Source organism: Scyliorhinus torazame, chromosome 11 (assembly GCF_047496885.1).
Source record: "Scyliorhinus torazame isolate Kashiwa2021f chromosome 11, sScyTor2.1, whole genome shotgun sequence".
NCBI lineage: Eukaryota > Metazoa > Chordata > Chondrichthyes > Carcharhiniformes > Scyliorhinidae > Scyliorhinus > Scyliorhinus torazame.
The window spans coordinates 12,159,203-12,184,165 of record NC_092717.1 but is presented as its reverse complement, the minus strand read 5'-3'; the positions used below and the strand labels follow the sequence as shown (position 1 = coordinate 12,184,165).

The window sequence follows — 24,963 nt, the reverse complement described above, 5'->3', positions numbered from 1 at the left end:
TCGGGCGGCATGGACCCGCAGGCGCGCACACGATCTCGGTGGGGGGGGTCTACATTTTTGATGACAGTCCACGGTGCGAGTCCGTCATGTCGCACAACGTGGCTGCCGCAGGCCACCGCCGTGCGCATGCGCAGACTCCCGGCCAGAAGTGCGGGGCTCCGTATCTGCAGCCAGAGCTGCACGATGCACTCCGGGGCCCTGCCAGCCCCTGCAGGTAGGAGAATCGCTCAGGACTTTCTTAAGGTCCAAAGTGAAACGCCAGCACTTTTACACTGGCGTGGGGTCACAGCCCCATTTTTGGAGAATCCAGCTCATGGTTTTGAGTGGGATGGGAAGTGTATATATGTGATGTGCAAGGCATTGGAGTTGAGCGGCACAGGCTGGATAGATGAGGGTCTTTTCCTGTTCGTCATTGTACGAATGCTGTGGAAAAGGTTTGTGGATAATTATGTGAAATGAGCCAAAAACCATGAAACGGAGGGGAAATTATAAGAAATTGTACTTTTTTTAAAAATGCAACAAGTTATCCAGAATGCACTGTCTGAAAGAGTAATGGATGTAGGTTCAAGCTTAATTTTATTTTAAAAGGAAATTGGATAAATAATTTGAGGGGAAAAGATTGCAGTGTTTGCGGAACTAATTAATAATAATAATAAGAATCTTTATTAATGTCACAAGTAGGCTTACATTAACACTGCAGTGAAGTTACTGTTAAAATCCCCTAGTCACGACATTCCACCTGTTCGGGTACACAGAGGGAAAATTCAGAATGTCCAATTCACCTAACAAGCACATCTTTTGAGACTTGTGGGAGGAAACTGGACCACCTGGAGGAAACTCACGCAGACACAGGGAGAACGTGCAGCAGACTCCGCAGACAGTGATCGAAGTGGGAATCGAACCGGGGACCCAGGTGCTGTGAAGCAACAGTGCTAACCACTGCCATTGTGCCAGAGCACCTGGAGGAAACCCACATAGGCATGGAGAGAACGTGCAGACTCTGCACAGACAGTGACCCAAGTAGATAGGCTTTTCAAAAAGCTGGAGCAGGCTTGATGGAGCAAACAGTCTCCTTCTGCGCTGTCTGGTTCGATGGACTTGTCGATGATAATTGTAGCTGACACAACCAAAAAGTAAGAAATACCAAAATACTGAAATGATTAAAAACATTACCTGACACAGAGACAGGAAGAATAGCTTGTCCAACTAGTCCCTGTTGGAGAAGGTTTTGATCAAATTGGCTGGCGAGAACTCCGTTGTTGGTGATGTAAACATTCGCAGTAGTCAGCAAGTTTACGGGCTGCAGGCTCTCTGTTGATTGACGTGTTACAGGCTTCCGGATTTTCTTTGGCAGTGATGTGGGCTTAAAGTGGGATTGTATGTGACTTTTCCTGTGTCCTGAAGTCCGGAAACGCACATCACAATGCGGGCACTTAAAAGGCTTTGCTCCAGTGTGCAATCGCATGTGAACTTTTAGGCTACCTTTGGTCGAGAAGGGAGAGCTGCATACGTGGCATTTGAAGTGTTTCTGACCTGAATTTGAAAATGCAAAAGTACATATTTTGTATCATTAAAGAAAAAAAAAAATAGCAGAAACATACGCACACCCAAAACAGAAAGTGAGAGATGCCCAAAATAATTTAAAGACCATTGCCAAAGAATTATGATCGATCTTAGAATGTAAGAGGTGCTGAATTTTCTGATTTGTTATTAACTTTTCCTGTTAACTTCATAAATTATTTATAAATAAGTTCACCTCGAGGGGTTTTTAAAAATGTACTGAATTCCGTGGCCAATGTAAGTGATTCTGCTCCGTCCGTCCCATTCATCAAATGAATACTTATCACTGAAGCACATCACCAGCTATTTCCAGAGCTGCTTTCAATACTTTCCAGCAGTGGCCAAAATTAATTGCTGCATTCTTACCTCATCGTCACAAAGGTATGACATTGTCTTAAGTTGAATCCTAAGGGAAACACAGGGAACCGAGTGTTCCGGCAGGTTTGAAGCTGACATTTGCTCAGATTCAGCCCTGAATAAACTTTATGGACTTAACCAGTAAATTAACCCCTTGCACCAGACACAACACCCTTCCCTGATACATTTCAGGTGCAAGTGGCGAACTATATCACTAGAATAGTGATTTATAAATAGAATCACATCAAAAAGTTTTTGGGGGTGGCGCGGTGGCTAGCACTGCTGTCTCACAGCGCAACGGATCCAGGTTCAATTCCAGCATCGAGTGACTGTGTGAAGTTTGTACCTTCTCCCAGTGTCTGCGTGGGTTTCCTCCGGGTGCTCCGGTTTCTTCCCACAATCCAAAGACGTGCAGCTTAGGTGGATTGGCCACACTAAATTGCTCCTTAGTGTCCAAAGATGTGCAGGTTAGGTGGATTGGCTATGCTAAATTGTCCCTTAGTGTCCAGGGATGTGCAGGATATTATGGGATTATGGGAATAGAAAGGGGTAGACATTTGTAAATGGGCAGAGTGCTCATTCGAAGGGTCGGTGCAGACTTAATGGGCCGAATGGCCTCCTTCTGCACTATAGGGATTTTATACAACTACACACGTGCAGTATCATTGGCAACACTTGACTAACAATGGGGTGAAAGGGTATCGGAAAGTTGTGTTGAGGCCACAATTAAATCAGCCGTGATCTAATTGGAGCAGGCCTGACGAGCTGAATGGCCTGCTCCTGCCCCTGCCCCTAATTCGTATGTTAGCAGAGATGCAAACTGAGAGTCAACCTGACTACTTGGATTTTATTGTTGGACATAAACCAAGACACTAGAACTCTGTATATGCAAGATGCTTACACCTGTAATCAGATCCAATTAGGTTAGGAATATACAAGCCCCGATGTCTGTGTCCCTGATCCCAGCAGATTGATCTTGGGTCAGCGAGCCCTCAGCAGAGTTCCAGGCCTGTATTTGGGAGCTGCATAGTGGAGGGAAGGAAACAGCTGCTGAGGCCTCTAGATCCTGTAGCGGCGTGGCACGGCGGAAGAGAAAACATTCATTTTTTTAAGAACAGCTGTTGTTGTAATAGTGCAGGAACCAAATTCGCAGCTCTTTTCTTCATAAGAACAGGAGACCCCCTGAGCATATTCCATCATTCAATTTGATCATGGCCTACCTACATCTTAACTCCACCTATCCTGCCTTGGAACTCTTATCTGACAAAAATCTATCAATCACAGTTGACACCCCGGCTTCAACTTGGTTTTAGAGCCAACTGCAGGAGGATTGAGAAACATTCAATTTTTGAGTAATCACTGCAAACTGGTTTTGTTTAAGAGTGAATGAGTTGAGGCATGCTGCGCTGTGAACAAGCTGCGTCAGCCAAAGGCGACAAACAAAATCAAAAATTAATTATGGGGAAGCAAACCAACCAGGAGGCAAAATGGAATAGGCGGCTAGCGTGATGGAGCTACAAGAGGGTTGTACAGAGGCTTGTGTGGAGCATAAAAACTGGCCGAACCCGTTAAGGGCAGGGCAGAGAGAGAGAAAGAGGAAAAAGAGAGGAATGAGAGAGGAGAGAAAAGGGACAGAAAAGAGTCAGAAAAGAGAGGAGAGAGAGAGAGAAAGGAGAAAAGAGAGGAGAGATAGAAGAGAAAAGAGGAGAGATAGAAAAGAAGAGAGAGAAAAGAGGAGAGAGAGCAGAGAAGAGAAAAGAGGAGAGAAGAAAGAAAGGAGAGGAGAAAGAAAGGAGAGAAAAAAGAAAGGAGAGAAAAAAGAAAGGAGAGAAAAAAGAGAGAGAGAAGAGAGAGAAAAGAGAGAAAAGAGAGAGAAAAGAGAGAGAAAGAGAGAAAAGAGAAGAGAGAGGAGAGAGAAGAGAGGAGAGAGACGAGAGAGAGAAGAGAGACACGAGGGAAGAGAGAGGAGAGAAGAGAGAGAGGAGAGAAGAGAGAGAGAGAGGAGAGACAGAGAGGAGAGGACAGAGGGAGAGAGAGGAGAGGAGAGAGAGAGAGAGAGGAGAGGAGAGAGGGAGAGAGAGAGGAGAGAAGAGGGGAGAGAGAGAGCAAGAGAGAAAAAGAGTTGCAGATACCCACCATGTGAAGAAGCGCTTCTTGGCATCACCTCCCTGAATAGCATGGCTCTAATTTTAAGATTACCCCTATTTGGTTCTGAACTTCCCCCAGAGTAGGAACTACTTTCACTTCATCAATATACTCATCCACATTTGAGCCAATATATTGTACATCTCACATCAGTTTTAATGAAAATTATGCAATTAATTCTATTTCTACAAATAACACTCAATATCAAGGGGTTATAGCACACACCTGCACACGTGTGTCATGCTTGGCATGCAGTTTTAATTTTGATGGGCTTACTTCTGGTCTAATTATTGAACTAAATGTCTAGCAATCACCCTGAAATTCCACCCATTAATCTGTTCTTCAAAGTGAAATTGAACAGCGTAATTCAACAATCACACTGGCACTGTCACAACCACTAGCACGGTCCCAACCTTCATCAAATAGAAAGGCATCACTGTTGGCCTTTTACTTGCGTGAACAAAGAGATGCAGTTAGTCTTCATTTTTTTTTAAAGTAAGGAGCCTTGCTTTTATCTTTTTCCTCAAAGAATTGGCTGTCCATTGTAAATTGTGGCTGGTGTTGTAATCATGACAGACTATCACGGATATTAAATCAACGTGCGACAGCTCAGGCTGGCTGCTGATTGCACTTCAGCCAATTCGCTGAATTTTCTAAAACAAGGTTGCACCCTTCACTTCATTTTTAAAATATGGCAACGGACAAATAAGATCACGGTCCACTTATTGACATGAAATTAATCTATCTGGAGTGGCAATTTCACAAACATCCTCTTGCTTTCAATTTCAAGCATTGAAGTACCTGCTATATTTCACCATGTGGGAAATTTGAAGTCTTCAAACCTGAGTTTCAGGCACTGGGAAGTGGGTAGTAGGAAGCTGTTCACACATTTGCTCCCAATTTCCATCCACTTACAAGTTTAACGGGTGGTAACATGGGCTGTGTAATTAGCACTCCCAGCTCATGAAGTTTGGCATCAAAAGCATTGAAGATGAAAACTTACCTGACTACTTGCAAGAAATTATTAGTGCACACAATTCTGCAGTTAAACTGTCCAGTCTAATTACCTTCAAACAAGCCTCCTTATGTAGTGGCATCCGTGCAATAAGCAAATACGGTTTGTAGGTTTAACATTTTTCAGTGATGTGTTACTTTTAAACGCCTCCTCAGCATTTGTCCCACGATCAGGCCGGGGGATGACTGTCAGCAGACCGGCCAGGACCATTCTCGCAGTCCCTGGAGAACACGGACCCGAGCAGCTCCGAGGCAGACGTCTCTGAGACCGGTACTGAAGAGGCGTCACATTTGTCACCCGCGCCCTCTGCAGGTACTCGCACCTCGGTGGGATTAAGCAGTAGGCAGGCTTCTGAGTCACTCACTGGTGAGCACCTCACCCCTGATAATCCACTGCTGGTGGAGGCAGGATGTCCCAGGGATCCAGCACTCGGGAGTTATGCCGGAGCCCATGACTTTGCTGGGCTCCTGGCCGATGGCGTGCCCCGGGTGCTGTTGTCCCAGAGCTGCTGGAACTGCAAAGACAGAGTTGCAAGCATCAGGAAGAGATGATAGCCTCCCCCTCGGACTGCAAGGCAACTGGAGGAGCCGCATCGTCTTCTGTCGGAGGAGATGGCACCGTCAATCCAATGCAACTAAGTCAACACTACAAGGTTGGCATCCGCAGTGGAGATCTTGGTACAGAAGGTGCCCTACATGGAGGATGTCCACTCATTGATTCAGCTGATGACCTCTATGGCTGAGGGCATGAGCTCCAAGCTGCAGAGCTTCAACTGCATGGTGCAAGAACGAGTGGGAGTCCAAGAGTGTCAGCGCAAGATGGCGGAACATGCCCAGCTGTCTCTCTATCCCATGGAGGAGCCTAGGGCCGCCAAAGGGAAGAGGATCCGCTGGAGCGCAGCCCAGGCCTCTCCAGCCAAAAGACCCTGGGTGTGTGCAGCCCATCTGACACCCCACCTCCCTGTGAGCAACATACGTCCAATCTCACAAACCGAGGAGGGCAGCACTACAATAGCCGTGCTGCTCGAAAGCTGGGCCAGGATACTCCCAGAGACACCCACCAAGGTAATCTCAAACAATGGCATGGAAGTCAGCAGACGCTTCAGCCACAGCTGTGAATCTTGGGGATACGTCTAGAAGTAGCAGGAGGGTGAGAAATACTTAGAAATGACAGGCACCTAGTGGGCACAGGTGAACCTAGAAACTATTAGAGAAAAGTCCCCATTGTAATAACTAGCTCCCATCAAAAATAACTTTGATCACTCATAAAGACTCTCCACGTGGTCATGTTCCATAAAGAGACTCCACGCGGTCATGTCGTGACGCCATGCTCTGCAAACACGCATGAAAAATCGGAACTCCATCGTTGTGCAGTGAGAATGGTAGCGTTATGTCTCTCCCATCTCCCACACTGACGGTGCAGTAATGCCACATCACTCCTGGTGCTGCCCCCCCCCCACACCAACACTCATGCCTCATGTTTAGCACAGGGCTAAATCGCTGGCTTTGAAAGCAGACCAAGGCAGGCCAGCAGCACGGTTCAATTCCCGTAACAGCCTCCCCGAACAGGCGCTGGAATGTGGCGATTAGGGGCTTTTCACAGTAACTTCATTGAAGCCTACTTGTGACAATAAGCGATTTTCTTTTCATTTCATGTGTGCCAGCCTTGTCTAGCTATGAGGATACCATCAGCTGAAAAATGTGCAAGAGTCTGCTCATCTCGTTAAGGGGTTGCGAAATACCCAGAACCCCTGATCTGGAAGGAGGCAGTAGCAGTCGAGATCTGTCATTCAGCCTCTATGGGCCCCTAGAACAGCCCGTTCAGTGACAGGTCACATTCAGCTCTCTGTCAGGCAGGAGTCAGACATTTCACGGAGGTAAGACGAACATCGCTCTGTTCTCACTGCAAGTCATCATGATTCTCCTGCAGTGTCCAATCAGTCGCTTCAGCGCCCTGCCGATGAATGGAGCCACCATGTCGATGACCTCCCACAGGCCCCACAGTAGTGAGCAGATGTGAGACCCCATGTTGGGAGAGGATTCACCCCCTACTTCCGGTCCTCAGCAAACCGAGAGTCAATGAGAGCGTCCCTAGCCCTGTGCCCCATGTGGGCTCTGGCCATCGCCCAAGGTCCTTCCTCCTTTAACGCTGCAGGTTGCCCGTTGCCACCCTCCTCGACATCCTCCTCATCTTCTCCTGGTCCAGCTGTTCTCCCTGCTGCAGTGTCAGATTGTACAGCCGGCCATTATGATGCGGGGCACCCTATGGGGGCTTTATTGGAGAACTCCCCGGGACTTGTTCAGGAATCAGAACCACATCTTGAGCAGTCCAATGACCTGCTCGACCAGCATATTCGTTGACGAATGAGCCTCGTAGCACGTCTCAGTGGGTGTTTGTGGCCTCCACACTGGCATCATCAGCCACCTGCTGAATGGGTAGCCTTGTCCCCTGCAGCCGCTGCTCACCCTCAAAAACAGCGGAGATATGTGAGCTCCCCAAGATGTAACTATCATGGACGATCTCCAGGAAATAGGCACAAACCTACATGATGCACATTGTGTGGTCACAGAGAAGCTGGACATTGAAGGAGTCGTATCGTTTGCGGTTCAATAATGGCGCCCCAAGCCACCATAAGGAATGCAGAGCCATGTGGGTGCAGTCGATGACGCCCTGCACCTGGTGTATACCTGCTATGCCCATGGCCCTGGCATCTTGGCTTGCCTGGGCCCTCACAAATAGCACAACCTGTGACCTTCTTTATGCACTTGTAAGCTGCTGACTGGGATATGCTGCACGTCACCAGTGCAGCCCTGAAAATGAGACGCTGCCATAAAGATCAGAGCCACAGTAATTTTCTGGGCCATGGACAATGGATGGCCTCCTAGTCCATGCGGTGCCAACTCTTGCATCAACCGGCACAGGTGGCCCACCGTCCCCTGGGACAGATGCAGTCCTCTCCGGCACCGGACCCGTCACCAGGAAGTAGGAGGTTCTGTGCCAGTAGTGTCTCCACCGAAGCTCTGCCATCTGTGGCCGTGTTCCCAGAAGATCAACAGGCACTGCCTCCCCTTCCTCTGCAGGGTGCTGGTCCTGGCCGCATGATGTCGCTGCTGCTGTTCAATTGCGATAAAAAGAATTGTCAGCTCGACTGGCTCCACGATTCTCCAGAATCAAAAACTGAAATTAAGAGATCAAAGTGAGCCATGAGGAGTCCTGACAATGCCCTGACCCTCAGACCTCAAGATCTGGGTCAAGCACCCATGCAAAACCCCCTATGTGAACATCCTCCAATGTGAGCACCTTTCCAATGAGCCTCACTTCCAACTCCACCTGAATGACCCTTGAGAGCCTCAGCAGTCTGTGTGCACCCCCATCGGTGAGGAATGACCCATCGGTGAGGAATGAGGACAGTAAAGTGTATTCAATGGACCTGTGTGTAGTCAACAGCAACCCAATTCGTACTGGCACAAATCCACAACATTCTCCCGAATCTGGCAGCCAACAAACCTCTATTTCAGAGAGAGTAAACACAGGATGGTAAACACAGGAAAATGGAATATGCCACATTGCTGAAGTAGAGGAATTGGTTTCAGCCTTGTGGTCCGTACATAGTACAAGGAGCTTAGCTGCACATCTACACATGCTACACTGGATTATGTTCTTTAATATAAAAGGACCAAAAAAATGTAGCTAATTTGAAACCTTAAAAAATGACAATGAGAACTGAAAAAAATGAACAATTACTTTTATGTTTGCAAATGTAAGCTTTCTGACAAATTGCCTCCTTGTTTTATGGCTTCCACCATCCGACATAGCTTTCAACATCCTCCCTCTGTGCAATAACATAATGCAAAAACCATCACTAACCTGTATGGGTTTTCAAATGACAGTCCAGAGTAGACTTGACTGTAAAGCTCTTCCCACATTCATCACACTTAAATGGCTTCTCTCCAGTATGGATTCGTATATGTCTATTCAGGATGAAAAGACATGTTTGACCAGTTCTATTTAAACAATTCATGGTGAACATTTCTCATTTTAGAAAATACAGAATAAAACAACGGAAATCAGAAGATTTAAGAGTTTTGAATGAATCGGGGCAATTTTAGAATGTTTTAAAACATATTTGTTTAATTTCCCTCACTCCATGAGAGTACAATAAAATAAATGAGTTATTGGGAAATATCAGTGAGAATTACATTTTTAAAAATCAGGTACTGCCTCCCTGGCAATCTCCAGGGTTACCTGCAATAGCAGTAAAAGGTGACTGCTGAGATTCTCCAACACGAGTTCACAATCTCACAATAGAAAGTCCGCGTTGCAAAACTTCACACCAGTGAAGAAGCCAATGATAGACCAAGAGGCAGCTGCGGAGGTAACTGGGGAAAATGACAGACACGCCAGGACTGCTGTGAAGTTGTGATGACAGGGGAGGAGGCTGGGCACGTTATTCGGGACTGTTGTTAACATGGTTCCAGGAGAAGTGAGAGAGATTCATTATCTTGGCAGTCAAATTACAATATCAGCAGGAATTCTGCTCATGTCGCATATCATGGGCTTGAAGAACACAATGAAATGGGTGAAGCAACACTCCATCAAAAACAATGGATAGAGACAAAACAGATGCAGGAAAACTATGGATAAGGATCAAAAGGAAATCAGAAATTATCGGAGGGAAGTTAAATTAGAAAATAAATGCATAAGGAGAAAGATATTTTCGAAGGAAGGTACAGCAAGCTATAAACATTAAGATGTAACTTTGCATTTCAAAAACCATATATGCGCAAGTCAGAATATCTAAGGCGGCACAGTGGAACAGTAGGCACTGTGGCCTCACAGTGCCAGGGACCCGGGTTCAATTCAGACCTTGGGTGACTGTGTGGAGTTTGCACTTTTTCCCCGTGTCTGCGTGGGTTTCCTCCGGGTGCTCCGGTTTCCTCCCACAGTCCAAAGATGTGCAGGTTAGGTGGATTGGTCATGCTAAAATGTCCCTCAGTGTCTATAGGTTAGACGGGGTTCCAGGAATAGGGCGGGCAAGTGGGCCTCGGCAGGGTGCTCTTTCCAAGGGTCGGTGCGGACTAAATAAGGCTTCCTTATGCACTGTGGGGATTCTAGGATTAAATAGTAGGTGCGTCTTCATACCCATTTGCAGAGGGACTGCAAAATTACAAGATAAAAAGAGAAATCAGATCAGGACACGAGGGTACTTATTGAATACACTGGCAATTCGCGTCAAACTGGAAGCAGTTTGTGCTGTGCACCTCTAGGAATAGGCAGTTGCAAGCACAGTCAGTTCTTTTTCTGTGACTGTCCTGGATTCATCCCACAGTCTACGGGTGGGAATTGCAGCAGAAGTGGCCTCAAACCATCAAACATCATTATTCTAGCCTACTTTGAGTATATATAACACACATGAAAAAGGAAAAATAATTTTGCAAGCCTGTGGGGAAAATGGCAGGGAGCGTGCAATGTGTCACAAGAACACAAAAAGTAGAAGCAGGAGTAGGCAACCAGGCCCTTCAAGCCTGCCCTGCCGTTTAATACGATATGATGGTGGCTCTAGCCGGCCTCAACTCCTGTCTAACGAAACAGCTGCTTCAATGAGTCAGCCTAGGCAGGATGGGCAGAATGACCTCGATTCTGTGCTATAGGGTGCGATGCTTAAAGCTGTTTGCCTGAACTGGTGATCCCGGATGCATCAGTTTTAACTGGCCTCAGTTTCTGGCCCCTTTGGAAATGGTACAAAGGGGCAAGAAGGGTGAAAGAAAGCTCAGAACGGTTCTCTCAACCACTCCTACTTGTTCTAGGTTGAAGCTTGCAAGGTTAGTAGTGAAGCAGGTGCTGCGGGGCACTCTGCTGTCGAATAACAGACTCCAATTCAAACAAGTGCTGATTGTTCCCTGTTCGGCAGGAGACGAAAGCAGAGTCCTGATTAAAAGCGAGCAAAAATTAGGTCATCTTACTTTGAGAGATTAAAGCCATGATGTGGAGATGCTGGCGTTGGACTGGGGTGAGCACAGTAAGAAGTCTTACAACACCAGGTTAAAGTCCAACAGGTTTGTTTCGATGTCACTAGCTTTCGGAGCGCTGCTCCTTCCTCAGGTGAATGAAGAGGTCTGTTCCAGAAACACATATATAGACAAATTCAAAGATGCCAAACAATGCTTGGAATGCGAGCATTAGCAGGTGATTAAATCTTTACAGATCCAGAGATGGGGTAACCCCAGGTTAAAGAGGTGTGAATTGTACCAAGCCAGGACAGTTGGTAGGATTTCGCAGGCCAGATGGTGGGGGATGAATGTAATACGACATGAATCCCAGGTCCCGGTTGAGGCCGCACTCATGTGTGCGGAACTTGGCTATAAGTTTCTGCTCGGCGATTCTGCGTTGTCGCGGGTCCTGAAGGCCGCCTTGGAGAACGCTTACCCGGAGATCAGAGGCTGAATGCCCTTGACTGCTGAAGTGTTCCCCGACTGGAAGGGAACATTCCTGCCTGGTGATTGTTGCGCGATGTCCGTTCATTCGTTGTCGCAGCGTCTGCATGGTCTCGCCAATGTACCACGCTTCGGGACATCCTTTCCTGCAGCGTATGAGGTAGACAACGTTGGCCGAGTCGCACGAGTATGTACGACGGACTTCCTACAGAAACTCGGCACCCATGGACCAGTTGAACCAGGTACATTCCTCGTCACAATGGACGTCTCGGCACTCTACACCAGCATCCCCCATGACGACGGCATTGCTGCAACAGCCTCAGTACTCAACACCGACAACTGCCAATCTCCAGACGCAATTCTGCAACTCATCCGCTTCATTCTGGATCACAACGTCTTCACCTTCGACAACAAGTTCTTCATCCAGACGCACGGAACAGCCATGGGGACCAAATTCGCACCCCAATACGCCAACATCTTCATGCACAAGTTTGAACAGGACCTACTCATCGCACAGGAACTTCAACCGATGTTATACACCAGATACATCGATGACATTTTTTTCCTTTGGACCCACGGCGAAGAATCACTGAAACGACTACACGATGACATTAATAAGTTCCATCCAACCATCAGACTCACCATGGACTACTCTCCAAAATCAGTTGCATTCTTGGACACACTCGTCTCCATCAAGGACGGTCACCTCAGAACTTCACTTTACCGCAAACCCACGGATAACCTCATGATGCTCCATTTCTCCAGCTTCCACCCTAAACACATTAAAGAAGCCATCCCCTATGGACAAGCGCTCCGTATACACAGGATCTGCTCAGACGGGGAGGAGCGTAACAGACATCTACAGACGTTGAAAGATGCCCTCGTACGAACGGGATATGGCACTCGACTCATCGATCGACAGTTCCAACGCGCCACAGCGAAAAACCGGACCGACCTCCTCAGAAGACAAACATGGGACACAACCGACAGAATACCCTTCGTCGTCCAGTACTTCCCCGGAGCGGAGAAACTACGTCATCTTCTTCACAGCCTTCAACATGTCATTGATGACGATGAACATCTTGCCAAGGTCATCCCCACACCCCCACTACTTGCCTTCAAACAACCGCGCAACCTCAAACGAACCATTGTTTGCAGCAAACTACCCAGTCTTCAGAACAGTGACCACGACACCACACAACCCTGTCATGGCAATCTCTGCAAGACGTGCCAGATCATCGACATGGATACCACTATTACACGTGAGAACACCACCCACCAGGTACGAGGTACATACTCGTGCGACTCGGCCAACGTTGTCTACCTCATACGCTGCAGGAAAGGATGTCCCGAAGCGTGGTACATTGGCGAGACCATGCAGACGCTGCGACAACGAATGAACGGACATCGCGCAACAATCACCAGGCAGGAATGTTCCCTTCCAGTCGGGGAACACTTCAGCAGTCAAGGGCATTCAGCCTCTGATCTCCGGGTAAGCGTTCTCCAAGGCGGCCTTCAGGACCCGCGACAACGCAGAATCGCCGAGCAGAAACTTATAGCCAAGTTCCGCACACATGAGTGCGGCCTCAACCGGGACCTGGGATTCATGTCGCATTACATTCATCCCCCACCATCTGGCCTGTGAAATCCTACCAACTGTCCTGGCATGGTACAATTCACACCTCTTTAACCTGGGGTTACCCCATCTCTGGATCTGTAAAGATTTAATCACCTGCTAATGCTCGCATTCCAAGCATTGTTTGGCATCTTTGAATTTGTCTATGTGTGTGTTTCTGGAACAGACCTCTTCATTCACCTGAGGAAGGAGCAGCGCTCCGAAAGCTAGTGACATCGAAACAAACCTGTTGGACTTTAACCTGGTGTTGTAAGACTTCTTACTGAGAGATTAAAAGGTGAGGGGATATCAGAACTTCATTGGGCAATTTGAGGAATTTTGCTCTTTTTCCTATAATTTAGCTAATTCGTCAATTTCTTTTTAAACTAGAAATATCCAACATTACAATCATTTTAATTGGTTCAAAAATCAGAGATAATTGTACACAGGAATAATTACAGATCAACCTGTCCACTATGACGACAATATGGAGAATTGAAGCTCAGATATTAAAGTATCTTGGGCAAACATAAATTAAAGAAGCATGTGCATTTTAAAATATTAATACATATTTTGCTTTACACTTTTATGCCACAATTAAACAGGCTACGTATATATAATTAACATGCCACTTAACATTTCTACACCAAGATTTGACTTTATGATGTTTCCCATGGGATACTGAATCTATGGAGCATTCCACAGCACTATAGACAAGTAAAATATTGATGGATATTTCCCAAATACAGGGCGCGATTCTCCACTCCCACGCCGGTTGGGAGAATCGCCTGGGCCGCCATAATTTCCGGGGACGCGGTCCGATGCCCTCCCGCGATTCTCCCGAGCGGTGGGAACGGGCCAGTCGAGTTTCGCGGGCCGCAGACCAGAGATACCCAAAATGGCGATTCTCCAGCACCCCCGCGATTCTGAGGCCCGGATGGGCCGAGCGGCTAGGCCAAAACGGCGGGTTCCCCCCAGCGCCGTCCACACCTGGTCGCTGCAGTCGTGGGCGGTGCGTGAACGCTGGGGGGGGCGGCCTGTGGGGGGGCAAGGGGGGATCCTGCACCGGGCTTCACCTGCAATGTGGCATGGCCCGCGATCGGTGCCCACCGATCGTCGGGCCATCCTCTCTGAAGGAGGACCTCCTTCCTTCCGCCGCCCCGCATGATCCGTCCCCCATCTTCTTGCGGGGCGGATTTGGACAGGACGGCAACCACGCATGCGCAGATGACGTCCGTTATGCGGCGCCGGCCGCGTCATCTATTCGGCGCCGCTTTTACGCGGGCGACAAGGCCTGGCGCGGGTAGATGACGCGGCCCCGATACTGGCCCATTGTCAGGGCCTGAATCGGTCGGGACCGGGGCCGTGACGGCATTCACGCCGGCGCGGCCAATTCGGCGTGGGGGTGGAGAATCCCGCCCACAATCTTTGGGTATTAGAGAGATTATTTATTTTAGACTTTAAACCTTTAACTGGCTGAAAGTCAGATTTTCACAGTGAAAGCTTGATGTATTTTTTTAATGCCCTCAACTCTCAAAAACAAGAGAAAATAGAGGGGGAAATAAAACCGGCAATGGAAGGAATGCAAGAAATAAATGAACCAAAAAAAAAAAAAAAGAAAAATATAAATGACTGTAACTGTAGCAACGAAAAGAGGGAGAAAATGGAAAACATTTGGCAAGAAGTTGCCACAATTTCTTTAAACTAAACTGGTCCCAAATATTCAGGTTTAAGACAAAGCTATCTTGACGTTGGAATACTACCATCATAGAATCATAGAATAGAATCATAGAGTCGCTACAGTGCAGAAGGACGCCATTCAGCCCATCGAGTCTGCACCAACCCTTGGAAAGAGCATCCTCCCTAGGCCCACGCCCTGACCCTATCCCATTAACTGCACCTAATCTTTTGGACACTGAGGGGCAATTTAGCGTGGCCAATCCACCTAATCTGCACATCTTTGGACTGTGGGAGGAAACCGGAGCACCCGGAGGAAACCCACACAGACACGGGGAGAAACTGTAAACTCTACACAGTCAGTCACATGAGGCCGGAATTGAACCCGGGTCCCTGACGCTGGAGGCTGGAGGCAGCAGTGCTAACCCGCGTCATCGTGCCGCCCAAACAGCGATGTTAGCATTCGTTCTGGCATTAGTTTTTTTTAGAAGAAAACGCCTATATTAATTCTTAAAAAGGAAGTTCAGAAAGGAAGTTAAGATACAAACATTTTCTCAATCCACCATTGATTAAACTTTTATATGCAAACTTGAAGCCCACCCTGTAGCATATTCCAAATTTAAAAAAATATAATTCTAAAAGAGTAGAGGACGTTATTGCAAAGTATCATAAGTTTGCTATAAAAATAATTTTTCTCCACATTTTAGTTTGGGTTTTGTTTTTACCTGACGAAACTCAAACACTTTGTGCTTTCCATTTTTGGCACTTAGTTTTAAGCAAAGGTCACACATGTTTGGTACAAATCTGTTAGGTGCATTGTAAGAGTCCTTCTATTCGTCTCCAAAAAACTCCATGCAATTGACAACCACACTGATTGCAGAGATTCAAGAAAACAGCTCATTGCCACCTTCTTACGGGCAACAAATACATGTTGACCTGATCCCATGAACAAATAAACAAACTTATTCCAAATAAGCATCAACCAGATGCAGTGAACTCACAAACACCAGGGACTAGACTAAGGTGCCCCAAACTCATTTTATGTAGGACTACACAACCACATTCCATTAGTTTGGTCTGGATTCAAAACCATCTGCCCCTCTAATGCCATGCTCCATTACCATGAGTGGGTGAACAAGTAGTTGTCTCCTATCACTGGATGTAGGGACAGAGGCTGAAAACAAAGACAAGATTACTGTTGAGTCTATTGGGCACTTAGACATACCTTTGTCGCAAGTGCAATGCCAAAAGGGGAGAAGAGGAGAGGAGAGAATCATCTGCAGAGAAAATGGACAGCAGAAAATAAAACTAAACAGAAAATAAAACATCAATTCTTACCTAACTAGGTCACTAGGCTTTTTGAAACTCTTTGTGCAAAATGAGCATTGGTTTGCATGTTTCGGCTCCTCCTCCACCTCGGTGTTCTTATCCTTGATTTCACTGACCCGGTCCTTCTCTGCAGCCGATTGGACTAACACTTTTTCCGAGACTGTGGCGTCTAACCGCGTTTCAGTTTTGGCGAGTTCTGCTGTCTCCTCTTCTGTAAATGTGATGATCCCAATCCGCGACCTTCGCAAAACAGGCCTTTCCAGATTTTCATCTTCTTCTTCTAGACGGTAAGATAAAGAAAGAAAAGGATTCTTATACCGTACTTAAAATAGATCCCACTCTCAAACGAAAAATCATTTAAAGTGTAGACTACTAATAGGTTCAGGGAAATGATGGGTCACCACGATTTGGCTGGTTTACAATTCAAGGACAGCAACCCTGAAATACTTGTTCCAGTCATAAACCTTCGCAAAATTACCTTTATTACTTTTGTGACAATCCAAATCACAGAAATCCTTTAAGTCAATTTTAATTCAAATTGAAAACAGGACCTAACACAAGGTGCTGGCATCCATTCCTCCACTTCTCACTTCTTTTCCATTCTTTGTGAACCATTATAAAAAACACTCAAAGTGGATAAGTAAGTTGGAGCATTGCAAACTCCAGGGCGCCCACAAGCAAGTGATCACCACTAAACTGGAAGTTTTGTAGCAGATAAGTTTTGTGACACCCCATTCACCAAGCTAAATAGTCACTCCCTCACCACTGACATACAGGGGCAGCATGTGTACCATGTACAGGTTGCAAAGCAGCAACGTACCAAGGCTCCTTCGAAAGCACCTTCCAAAGCCACAAACTCTGCCACCAAGAAGGACAAGGACAGCAGATGCATGGGAACACCGCCACCAGCCACCTAGCCACACACCATTCTGATTTGGAACTATATCGCCATTCCTTCATTGCTGCTGGATCAAAATTCTGGAACTCTCTTCCTAACAGCACTGTGGGTGTACTTACACCCAATGGGCTACAGTGGTTCAAGAACATGGCAACACCTTCTGAAAGGGGGCAGCATGGTGGCACTGCGGAGGACCTGGGTTCGATCCCGGCCCTGGGTCACTGTCCGTGTGGAGTCTGCACATTCTCCCCGTGTCTTCATGGGTCTCACTCCCACAACCCAAAGATGTGCAAGGTAGGTGGATTTGTCACGCTAAATTGCCCCTTAATTGGAAAAACGTTTTAAAAATTCACCTTATGAAGGACAATTAGGAATGGGCAACAAATCTTGGCTTTGTCAGCAAAGTCCACATCCCATGAAAGAAAGGAATGGTAATTTTGCTAAAGACGGATGCTACATTTTCAAGAAAAACGAAGAACATAAAAAATAGTAACCGTCAGTCGTACATCTCCTCAAGCCTGCTCCACCATTCAGTAAGATCATGGCTGATTTTAAACTTCAACGCCACTTTCCTGCTTGATTCCCACATTCCTGTATTCCTCCAGGATCGAAAAATCTATCCATTACACCCTGGTTTATCAGGTGGATTCCGGGGATGGTGGGACTGGCGTACGAGAAAAGATTGACTAGGTTAGGACTGTTTTCGCTGGAGTTCAGACGAATGAGGGAGGATCTCATAGAGACATATAACATTCTAACAGGACTAGTTGGGGTGGATGCAGGGAGGATGTTCCCAATGGTGGGTGTGTCCAGAACTAGGGGTCACAGTCTGAGGATTCGGGGGAGACCATTTCGGACAGAGATGAGGAGACATTTCTTCCCACAAAGAGTGGTGAGCCTGTGGAATTCATTATCACAGGAAGTAGTTGAGGCTAAGATATTGAATATATTCAAGAGGCGGCTAGATATGGCACTTGAGACGAAGGGGATCACGGGTTATGGGGAGAAAGCAGAATTAGGCTATTGAGTTGAACAATCAGCCATGATCGTGACTAATGGTGGAGCAGGCTCGAAGGGCTGAATGGCCTCCTCCTGTTCCTACCTTTTTTTTTCCTTTTTCTTTTCTATTTTCTAATAAATTTAGAGTACCCAATTATTATTTGTTTCCAATTAAGGGGCAATTAGCATGGCCAATTCACCTACCTGCTCATAACATAAGAACATAAGAACTGGGAGCAGGAGTAGGCCATCTGGCCCCTCGAGCCTGCTCCGCCATTCAATGAGATCATGGCTGATCTTTTGTGGACTCAGCTCCGCTTTCCGGCCCAAATACCATAACCTTTAATCCCTTTAATCTTAAAAAAAAAACTATTGATCTTTATCTTAAAAACATTTAATGAAGGAGTCTCAACTGCTTCACTGGGCAAGGAATTCCATAGATTCACAACCCTTTGGGTGAAGAAGTTCCTCCTAAACTCAGTCCTAAATCTACTTCCCCTTATTTTGAGGCTATGCCCCCTAGTTCTGCTTTCTCCCGCCAGTGGAAACAACCTGCCTGCATCTATCCTATCTATTCCCTTCATAATTTTATATGTTTCTATAATATCCCTCCATATCCTTCTAAATTCTAACGAGTACAGTCCCAGTCTACTCAACCTCTCCTCGTAATCCAACCCCTTCAGCTCTGGGATTAACCTAGTGAATCTCCTCTGCACACCCTCCAGTGCCAATACATCCTTTCTCAGGTAAGGAGACCAAAACTGAACACAATACTCCAGGTGTGGCCTCACTAACACCTTATACAATTGCAGCATAACCTCCCTAGTCTTAAACTCCATCCCTCGAGCAATGAAGGACAAAACTCCATTTGCCACCTTAATCACCCATTAACCAACTTTTTGCGACTCATGCACTAGCACACCCAGGTCTCTGCATAGCAGCAGGTTTTAATATTTTATCATTTAAATAATAATCCCTTTTGCTATTATTCCTACCAAAATGGGTAACCTCACATTTGTCAACATTGTATTCCATCTGCCAGACCCTAGCCCATTCACTTAGCCCATCCAAATCCCTCTGCAGACTCCCAGTATCCTCTGCACGTTTTGCTTTACCACTCATCTTAGTGTCTTTTCAAACTTGGACACATTGCCCTTGGTCCCCAACTCCAAATCATCTATGTAAATTGTGAACAATTGTGGGCCCAACTCTGATCCCTGAGAGACAACACTAGCTACTGATTGCCAACCAGAGAAACACCCATTAATCCCCACTCTTTGCTTTCTATTAATTAACCAATCCTCTTATCCATGCTACTACTTTACCCTTAATGTCATGCATCTTTATCTTATGCAGCAACCTTTTGTGTGGCACCTTGTCAAAAGCTTTCTGGAAATCCAGATATACCACATCCATTGGCTCCCCGTTATCTACCGCACTGGTAATGTCCTCAAAAAATTCCACTAAATTAGTTGGGCACGACCTGCCCTTCATGAACCCATGCTGCGTCTGCCCAATGGGACAATTTCCATCCAGATGCCTCGCTATTTCTTCCTTGATGATAGATTCCAGCATCTTCCCTACTACCGAAGTTAAGCTAACTGGCCTATAATTACCCGCTTTCTGCCTACCTCCTTTTTTAAACAGTGGTGTCACGTTTGCTAATTTCCAATCCGCCGGGGCCACCCCAGAGTCATCTTTCGGTTGTGGGGGTGAAACCCACGCAGACACGGGGAGAATGTGCAAACTCCACATGGACAGTGACCCAGGGCCGGGATCGAACCCGGGTCCTCAGCGCCGTGAGCAGCAGTGCTAACCACTGCGCCACTGTGCTGCCCACCTGCTCCTATTTTCTTTAGTTTAAATATGCGCAACAACTGAACATCCCCGTCCCTCTGGGGGGACCACCTCATCTCAGTTTTGAAGGAATGGCGCCTTATCCTGAGACCATGGCCCCGAGGTTCAAGGCTCTGCATCCAGGGGAAACATCCTCTCAGCTCTCAAGCCCCTCAGAATCTTATTTCCTTAATTGAAGAGTGTGGATGTAAGGATCACGGATTTCATTGAATAAAAATACTGAGTGTGACTTCGTGTTCTGAGACAAAGCACTCCATACCTCCAACTCCTACCGTTACTTGATGAATCTTCATGTGCCTCTTGCAGTGAAGTGATGTTCGGAAAGTGTCATCGCAGAATGGGCACTTAAATGGTCTCAGACTGGTATGGATTACCATGTGCCTCGTCAGACTCCCATTAGTGGTAAAGGTGGCATCACAAACATTGCATCGGTAAGCTTTGATACCTTTAAACACATGGAAGCATATTTCCAGATATCTATAAATGTTGAAGTATGCTATTTTAGTTGAATCAGAAAGACTGGTCGAAGTGAAGCTGGTGCTGACATCACTAATGCCGTCACACTGCATGGGGCTAAAAAACAGAGTAAGGTCTTACAGCACAGGAGGAGGCCATTCAGCCTTTCGCACCGTTGCTTGCGCTCTGAAAAAGCTATCCTATTAGTCCCACTCTCCTGCTTTCGCTGCAGCCCAGCTGATTTCAATACAGCTGTTAGTCATTTTGTCCCAGTTTGGTTTCCAAGCGAGGGAGGCAGGCAATTCTGTTCAAATATGTGCTTGCTTGGCCATTATTTCAATTTGTTTGGTCCCAGTTATTTTTATATAAACGAATGTATTTCTTGGCATGTCTGTTTCAAATTATAGAGGCAAACTTGGGTGATTTATGCCTCGCTATTACTCAATTTTCACCTAAAGCCAGGATGATAGTGCTACCAGAATTGTGCAGAGGGCTGACCCACTGATTTCCTGTTGCTCACCCACTCACCCCAGTTTTTAGGTGAACCTCAACTTAGTTGGCCAGAGCTCCCAACAGGAACAGGCAAACTATAGAAATTGGGGTCAGATGATATAGTCCAAGGTTCCAATGCCATTTCTGTCTCTACCACCTCAACACATCCACTAACCCTGGGCAGCAAAAGTGGTGAGGGAGCAATTTCCAGCAGTATTTATCATGCCATCCCCTGCAGTAAGGTAAAGTTGGAAGTAGGTCTGGCGTTTGTTTTCACTGAAGTTGCCTTGGTCTTTTTCGAAGTATTATAATATAATAATCTTTATTGCAACAAGTAGGCTTACATTAACACTGCAAGAAGTTACTTTGAAAAGCCCCTAGTCACCACATTCCGGCGCCTGTTTGGGTACACGGAGAGAGAATTCAGAATGATCAAATTACCTAACAGCTCGTCTTCCGGAATTGTGGGAGGAAACCGAAGCACCCGGAGGAAACTCACGCAGACATAGGGAGAACGTGCAGACTCCACACAGACAGTGACCCAAGCCGGGAATCGAACCCGGGTCCTTGGAGCTGTGAAGCGACAGTGCTACCCACTATGCTACCTGTTGCCGAATGAGCTTCAACGTCCATCCCCTTGCTGCTGTGGGCGCTACAAACCTCTGCTCACCTCCACTTTGAGACCCCGACCCTTTAAGTGACTGCTGGAGGCCCATCAAGGTCAGATGCCCCAACAGATTTCCCACCCTCCCAAATCGGCAAACTGCCTGTAAACCTGGTCCAACTCTGCTATCCGATGTTAACAGGGTCCAAAGCAAGAGAGATAATCAGGCCAACTCAATCACAACTGGCGAGTTGTGCCCACACCTTGTCCACCAATTGCTTGGTGACATGCCCGAAACAAACAATGCACACCAGCAAACACATGACCAAAACTATTAAAGACCAAAGACTGCTGGGCTAATTTTATTCCCCACTTTGTTTGAGGGGGAGATGCCTGCATGGAGGAGGAGAATGTGGTTTTCAGGCTCATACTGAAAAATTAGGACTAAGTAAATATTACACGGTCTAGAAACAGTTCGAACATATTTAGAAAAGAATAAGAGCAGGGAAATGGAGGGAGGTGGGACAATTGTATTTAGTCAGGATAACTTAATGGCAGTTGAAAGACATTCAGGAAGGCAAAGAGGAACAAAGAAATTAAATTGTCAAGAAACATTAAACAAAATAGAAAAATATAGCAACTATAATTTAAAAAAGGATGGCTTTGATGGGAATAGGACCATTCAGGGCTTTACAGGATAATACCAAAGGCAACAATGGAAAGATGGCAGAAATATCAAATAATTATTTCACTCTGGTTAATTGGAAGGGAGATAGAACATAGACATAACAATGAATGAAGAAATGAGCAATAAGTGCACTTCAAACACGATAAAATATGAATTGGACTAACTAAACAAACTCAAAGAGGATCAAATCCTTTTGCCTGGATGGGATTGCACCCACTTACTTTAAAACAAGAGATAGCAGAGGCATTACTCCTTATGTTTAATAATTCATTCAAAAAAAGTACAGGGCCATTGTTGTTTGTGGGACTTTGCTGCAACTCTGAAGTACTTCATTGACTGTAAAGTACTTTGGGATGTCCTGAGGTTATGAAGGGTGCCAAAAACAAAAGTTATTTCTTTCTTTGCCTCTTTGCTCAAACCAGTACCTGTGTGCGTTCGTTGGTGTGCTTTCAAAACTCCTGAGGATACAAAACATCGACTGCACTGTAGGCATTTGAAGGGCTTTTCCCCTGTGTGAGAACGTACATGTTGCTTCAGATGGCTTGATTTCTTGAAACCTTTGGTGCAGAACTCACACCTGGGAAATTCAGGAGAAGAGAATCATCGGCATTCTTTCAGGACAAATATATCTTTTTGCATCATGGAGCATCAATCTACAAAAGGCACATGGAGAAACGTGGACATGATGTGGACAAGGTGCCCCAGTGGTTAGCACTGCTGCCTCACAGCGTCAGGGACCCAGGTTCAATTCCGGCCTTGTGTGACTGTCTGTGGAGTTTGCACTTTTCTCCCCGTGTTTGCATGGGTTTCCGCCTGATGCTCCAGTTTCCTCCTACAGTCCAAAGATGTGCAGGTTAGGTAGATTAGCCATGCTAAATTGCCCCTTAGTGTCCAAAATGTTAGGTGGGATTGCTGGGTTACAGGGATAGGGTCGGGGAGTGGGCCTAGGTAGTGTACTCTTTCTCAGGGTTGGTGCAGACCTCATTGGCCGAATGGCCTCCTTCTGCACTGTCGAGATTCTATGATGATTAACACTGTGCCACTCTCACAAAAATGATAGTAGTTGATTTAAGAACAGGCTTTTGTCATAGACGAGTGATCCAGTAAGCATCACATTAAGTAAGTGAGCAAAGAATACAAAAGGAACTATGGGAAGGACACGACCTATGGAAACAGTCAGGTGAAGCTTCAGTCACAGTACTAAGCAAAGATGAGGAGAATCCTTTTTTTGAGAATGGTGGAGAAAACAATCAGCATGGGTGTCACACTGGATTATTCATTCCAGGTTTGTGAATCCTATTACTTCAGGTGGAGGCCAGGAGGGGCAGCAAGTCCTAAACATAGAGTCAAACATGAATTTTAAAAACACACACAGATGTGACCGACGCTGGAGGATTAATGTGTACCTGGTGTCGCTGCAATCAGACTTTAAAAAAAAGTCAACACTTATCTACTTAAACATTCATGTCGTTGCCCTTCATTTATATTTTATACTTGATGCTGCATTGACTTCAACACTGGCAGATCAAAATTTCTTGGAAACTTTCGAGGGTTGGGTGGAAGTGCAAAAGGATGACACTTCTGTCCATTGCTTTGTCCTGCCACTGCTCCCCATCCCAAATCCCAGAATGGGATCACTAAACCAAGTGGTCAGCTACATCTCCAGTGGCACAGCCAGAGTAACCAACCCTGCTGAACTGCCGGAAATTGGACTGGCCGCGCTGCTGGTCCAAAAGAAGCTGGACTCGGATTCGCCAAATGTCAGCCGGGCATCATTTTGCAGAAAACATTATCTGGCTGTTCCCTCCACATAAGCTGAGTGGTTCGAGCATCTTCGATTGCTGGTTTATCTGGAGAACAACCTTGCTCTTTCCAGAGTAATGCAATAGGACTTTTCTTTTTTTAACATCCCTTCTGACAATGTAGTAATTTGAGGTGGGTATGTGGTCAAATCCGGACTTGAACGCATGACTTTCCGACTCTTGGGTAACAGTGTTCCCACTCAGCCAAGGTTAACACTAAAGGTGTTATCCATAGAGAGTTGTCTGGCCAACTCCCAATCCAATCCTTCACAAATGGGTGGGCTATGTGAATATCCCAGCTTTCTTTCCGACAAACTAAAGAGGCTTTCTTTTTCCTTTGAAGTGGAAAATCAGCAAAGACAGCAAATAAATCTGCTAGATACTTCAGAACCTATCAGCAAGTCTCCAATACATGGGAACATGCTGTAAAAGCACTCCCATTGACACTAACCTGTATGTTCGTCTAACGTGGTCCTCACTGTCAGAGTGGAAGGCTGAGCGATGGCTTTGAAGATGTAGGCTTCCCGATGATGGCTCATGCATAAGTCGGGTGGTCTACAAATGTGCATGAAAAAAAATACAAAAGGATTTTTTAGTTTTAGTTTTTTTTTTTAAATAGTCACGGAAAAGGTGTCACATCAATAAAATACTGAATTATGCCCATCACAGTGTTATGATATGCAGACAGTATTACGGTCTGAGTGAGCTTCAACGATACTGAAATGCATGCATATTAATTCACAACAATGCACAGCATTCCACAGTAACGACACTGAAAAATTTTACAAAGAAGACAAATCCAATACGTCCATAGAAGGTGATGAATGAAATACAGCAATGAGCCAGTAAGTAAATTTACACAATCAACAGACCCATTTTTGCTTGCTGGCTACCAAGTATTGAAAAATGAGTTTAAATAATCTGGTCCAGAACCCGAATTAGTGCTGAAAGTCCAAAAATTAAAGTAAAATGCAGTTTTACTTAGTGTTGAATTCAAAGATTAAGAAATGCCAAATACAAAAAGGTAATTTGCTA

The 24,963-nt window shown here is 46.0% G+C and overlaps 1 protein-coding gene across 8 annotated transcripts in view; it reads right to left on the bottom strand.

Moving 5' to 3' along the window:
* The window catches only part of LOC140385126 (zinc finger protein 236-like), a 177,663-nt gene that overhangs the window by 57,098 nt on the left and 95,602 nt on the right, over positions 1–24,963 (bottom strand). For 6 of the 8 annotated variants that reach the window (XR_011933295.1, XM_072466956.1, XM_072466958.1 and 3 more), the window contains exons 17-22: positions 24,380–24,483; positions 22,552–22,703; positions 20,146–20,331; positions 16,142–16,412; positions 8,945–9,048; positions 1,174–1,533 (exon numbers count right to left, since the gene is read on the bottom strand). Coding sequence is in view for 7 of the 8 variants with exons in the window: in XM_072466956.1 (XP_072323057.1) it covers positions 1,174–1,533; positions 8,945–9,048; positions 16,142–16,412; positions 20,146–20,331; positions 22,552–22,703; positions 24,380–24,483 (1,177 nt within the window). In the remaining variant the exon portion in view is untranslated. The remainder of the gene's footprint in view (positions 1–1,173; positions 1,534–8,944; positions 9,049–16,141; positions 16,413–20,145; positions 20,332–22,551; positions 22,704–24,379; positions 24,484–24,963) is intronic. The other 2 variants (XM_072466957.1, XM_072466960.1) reach the window with 2 other exon arrangements.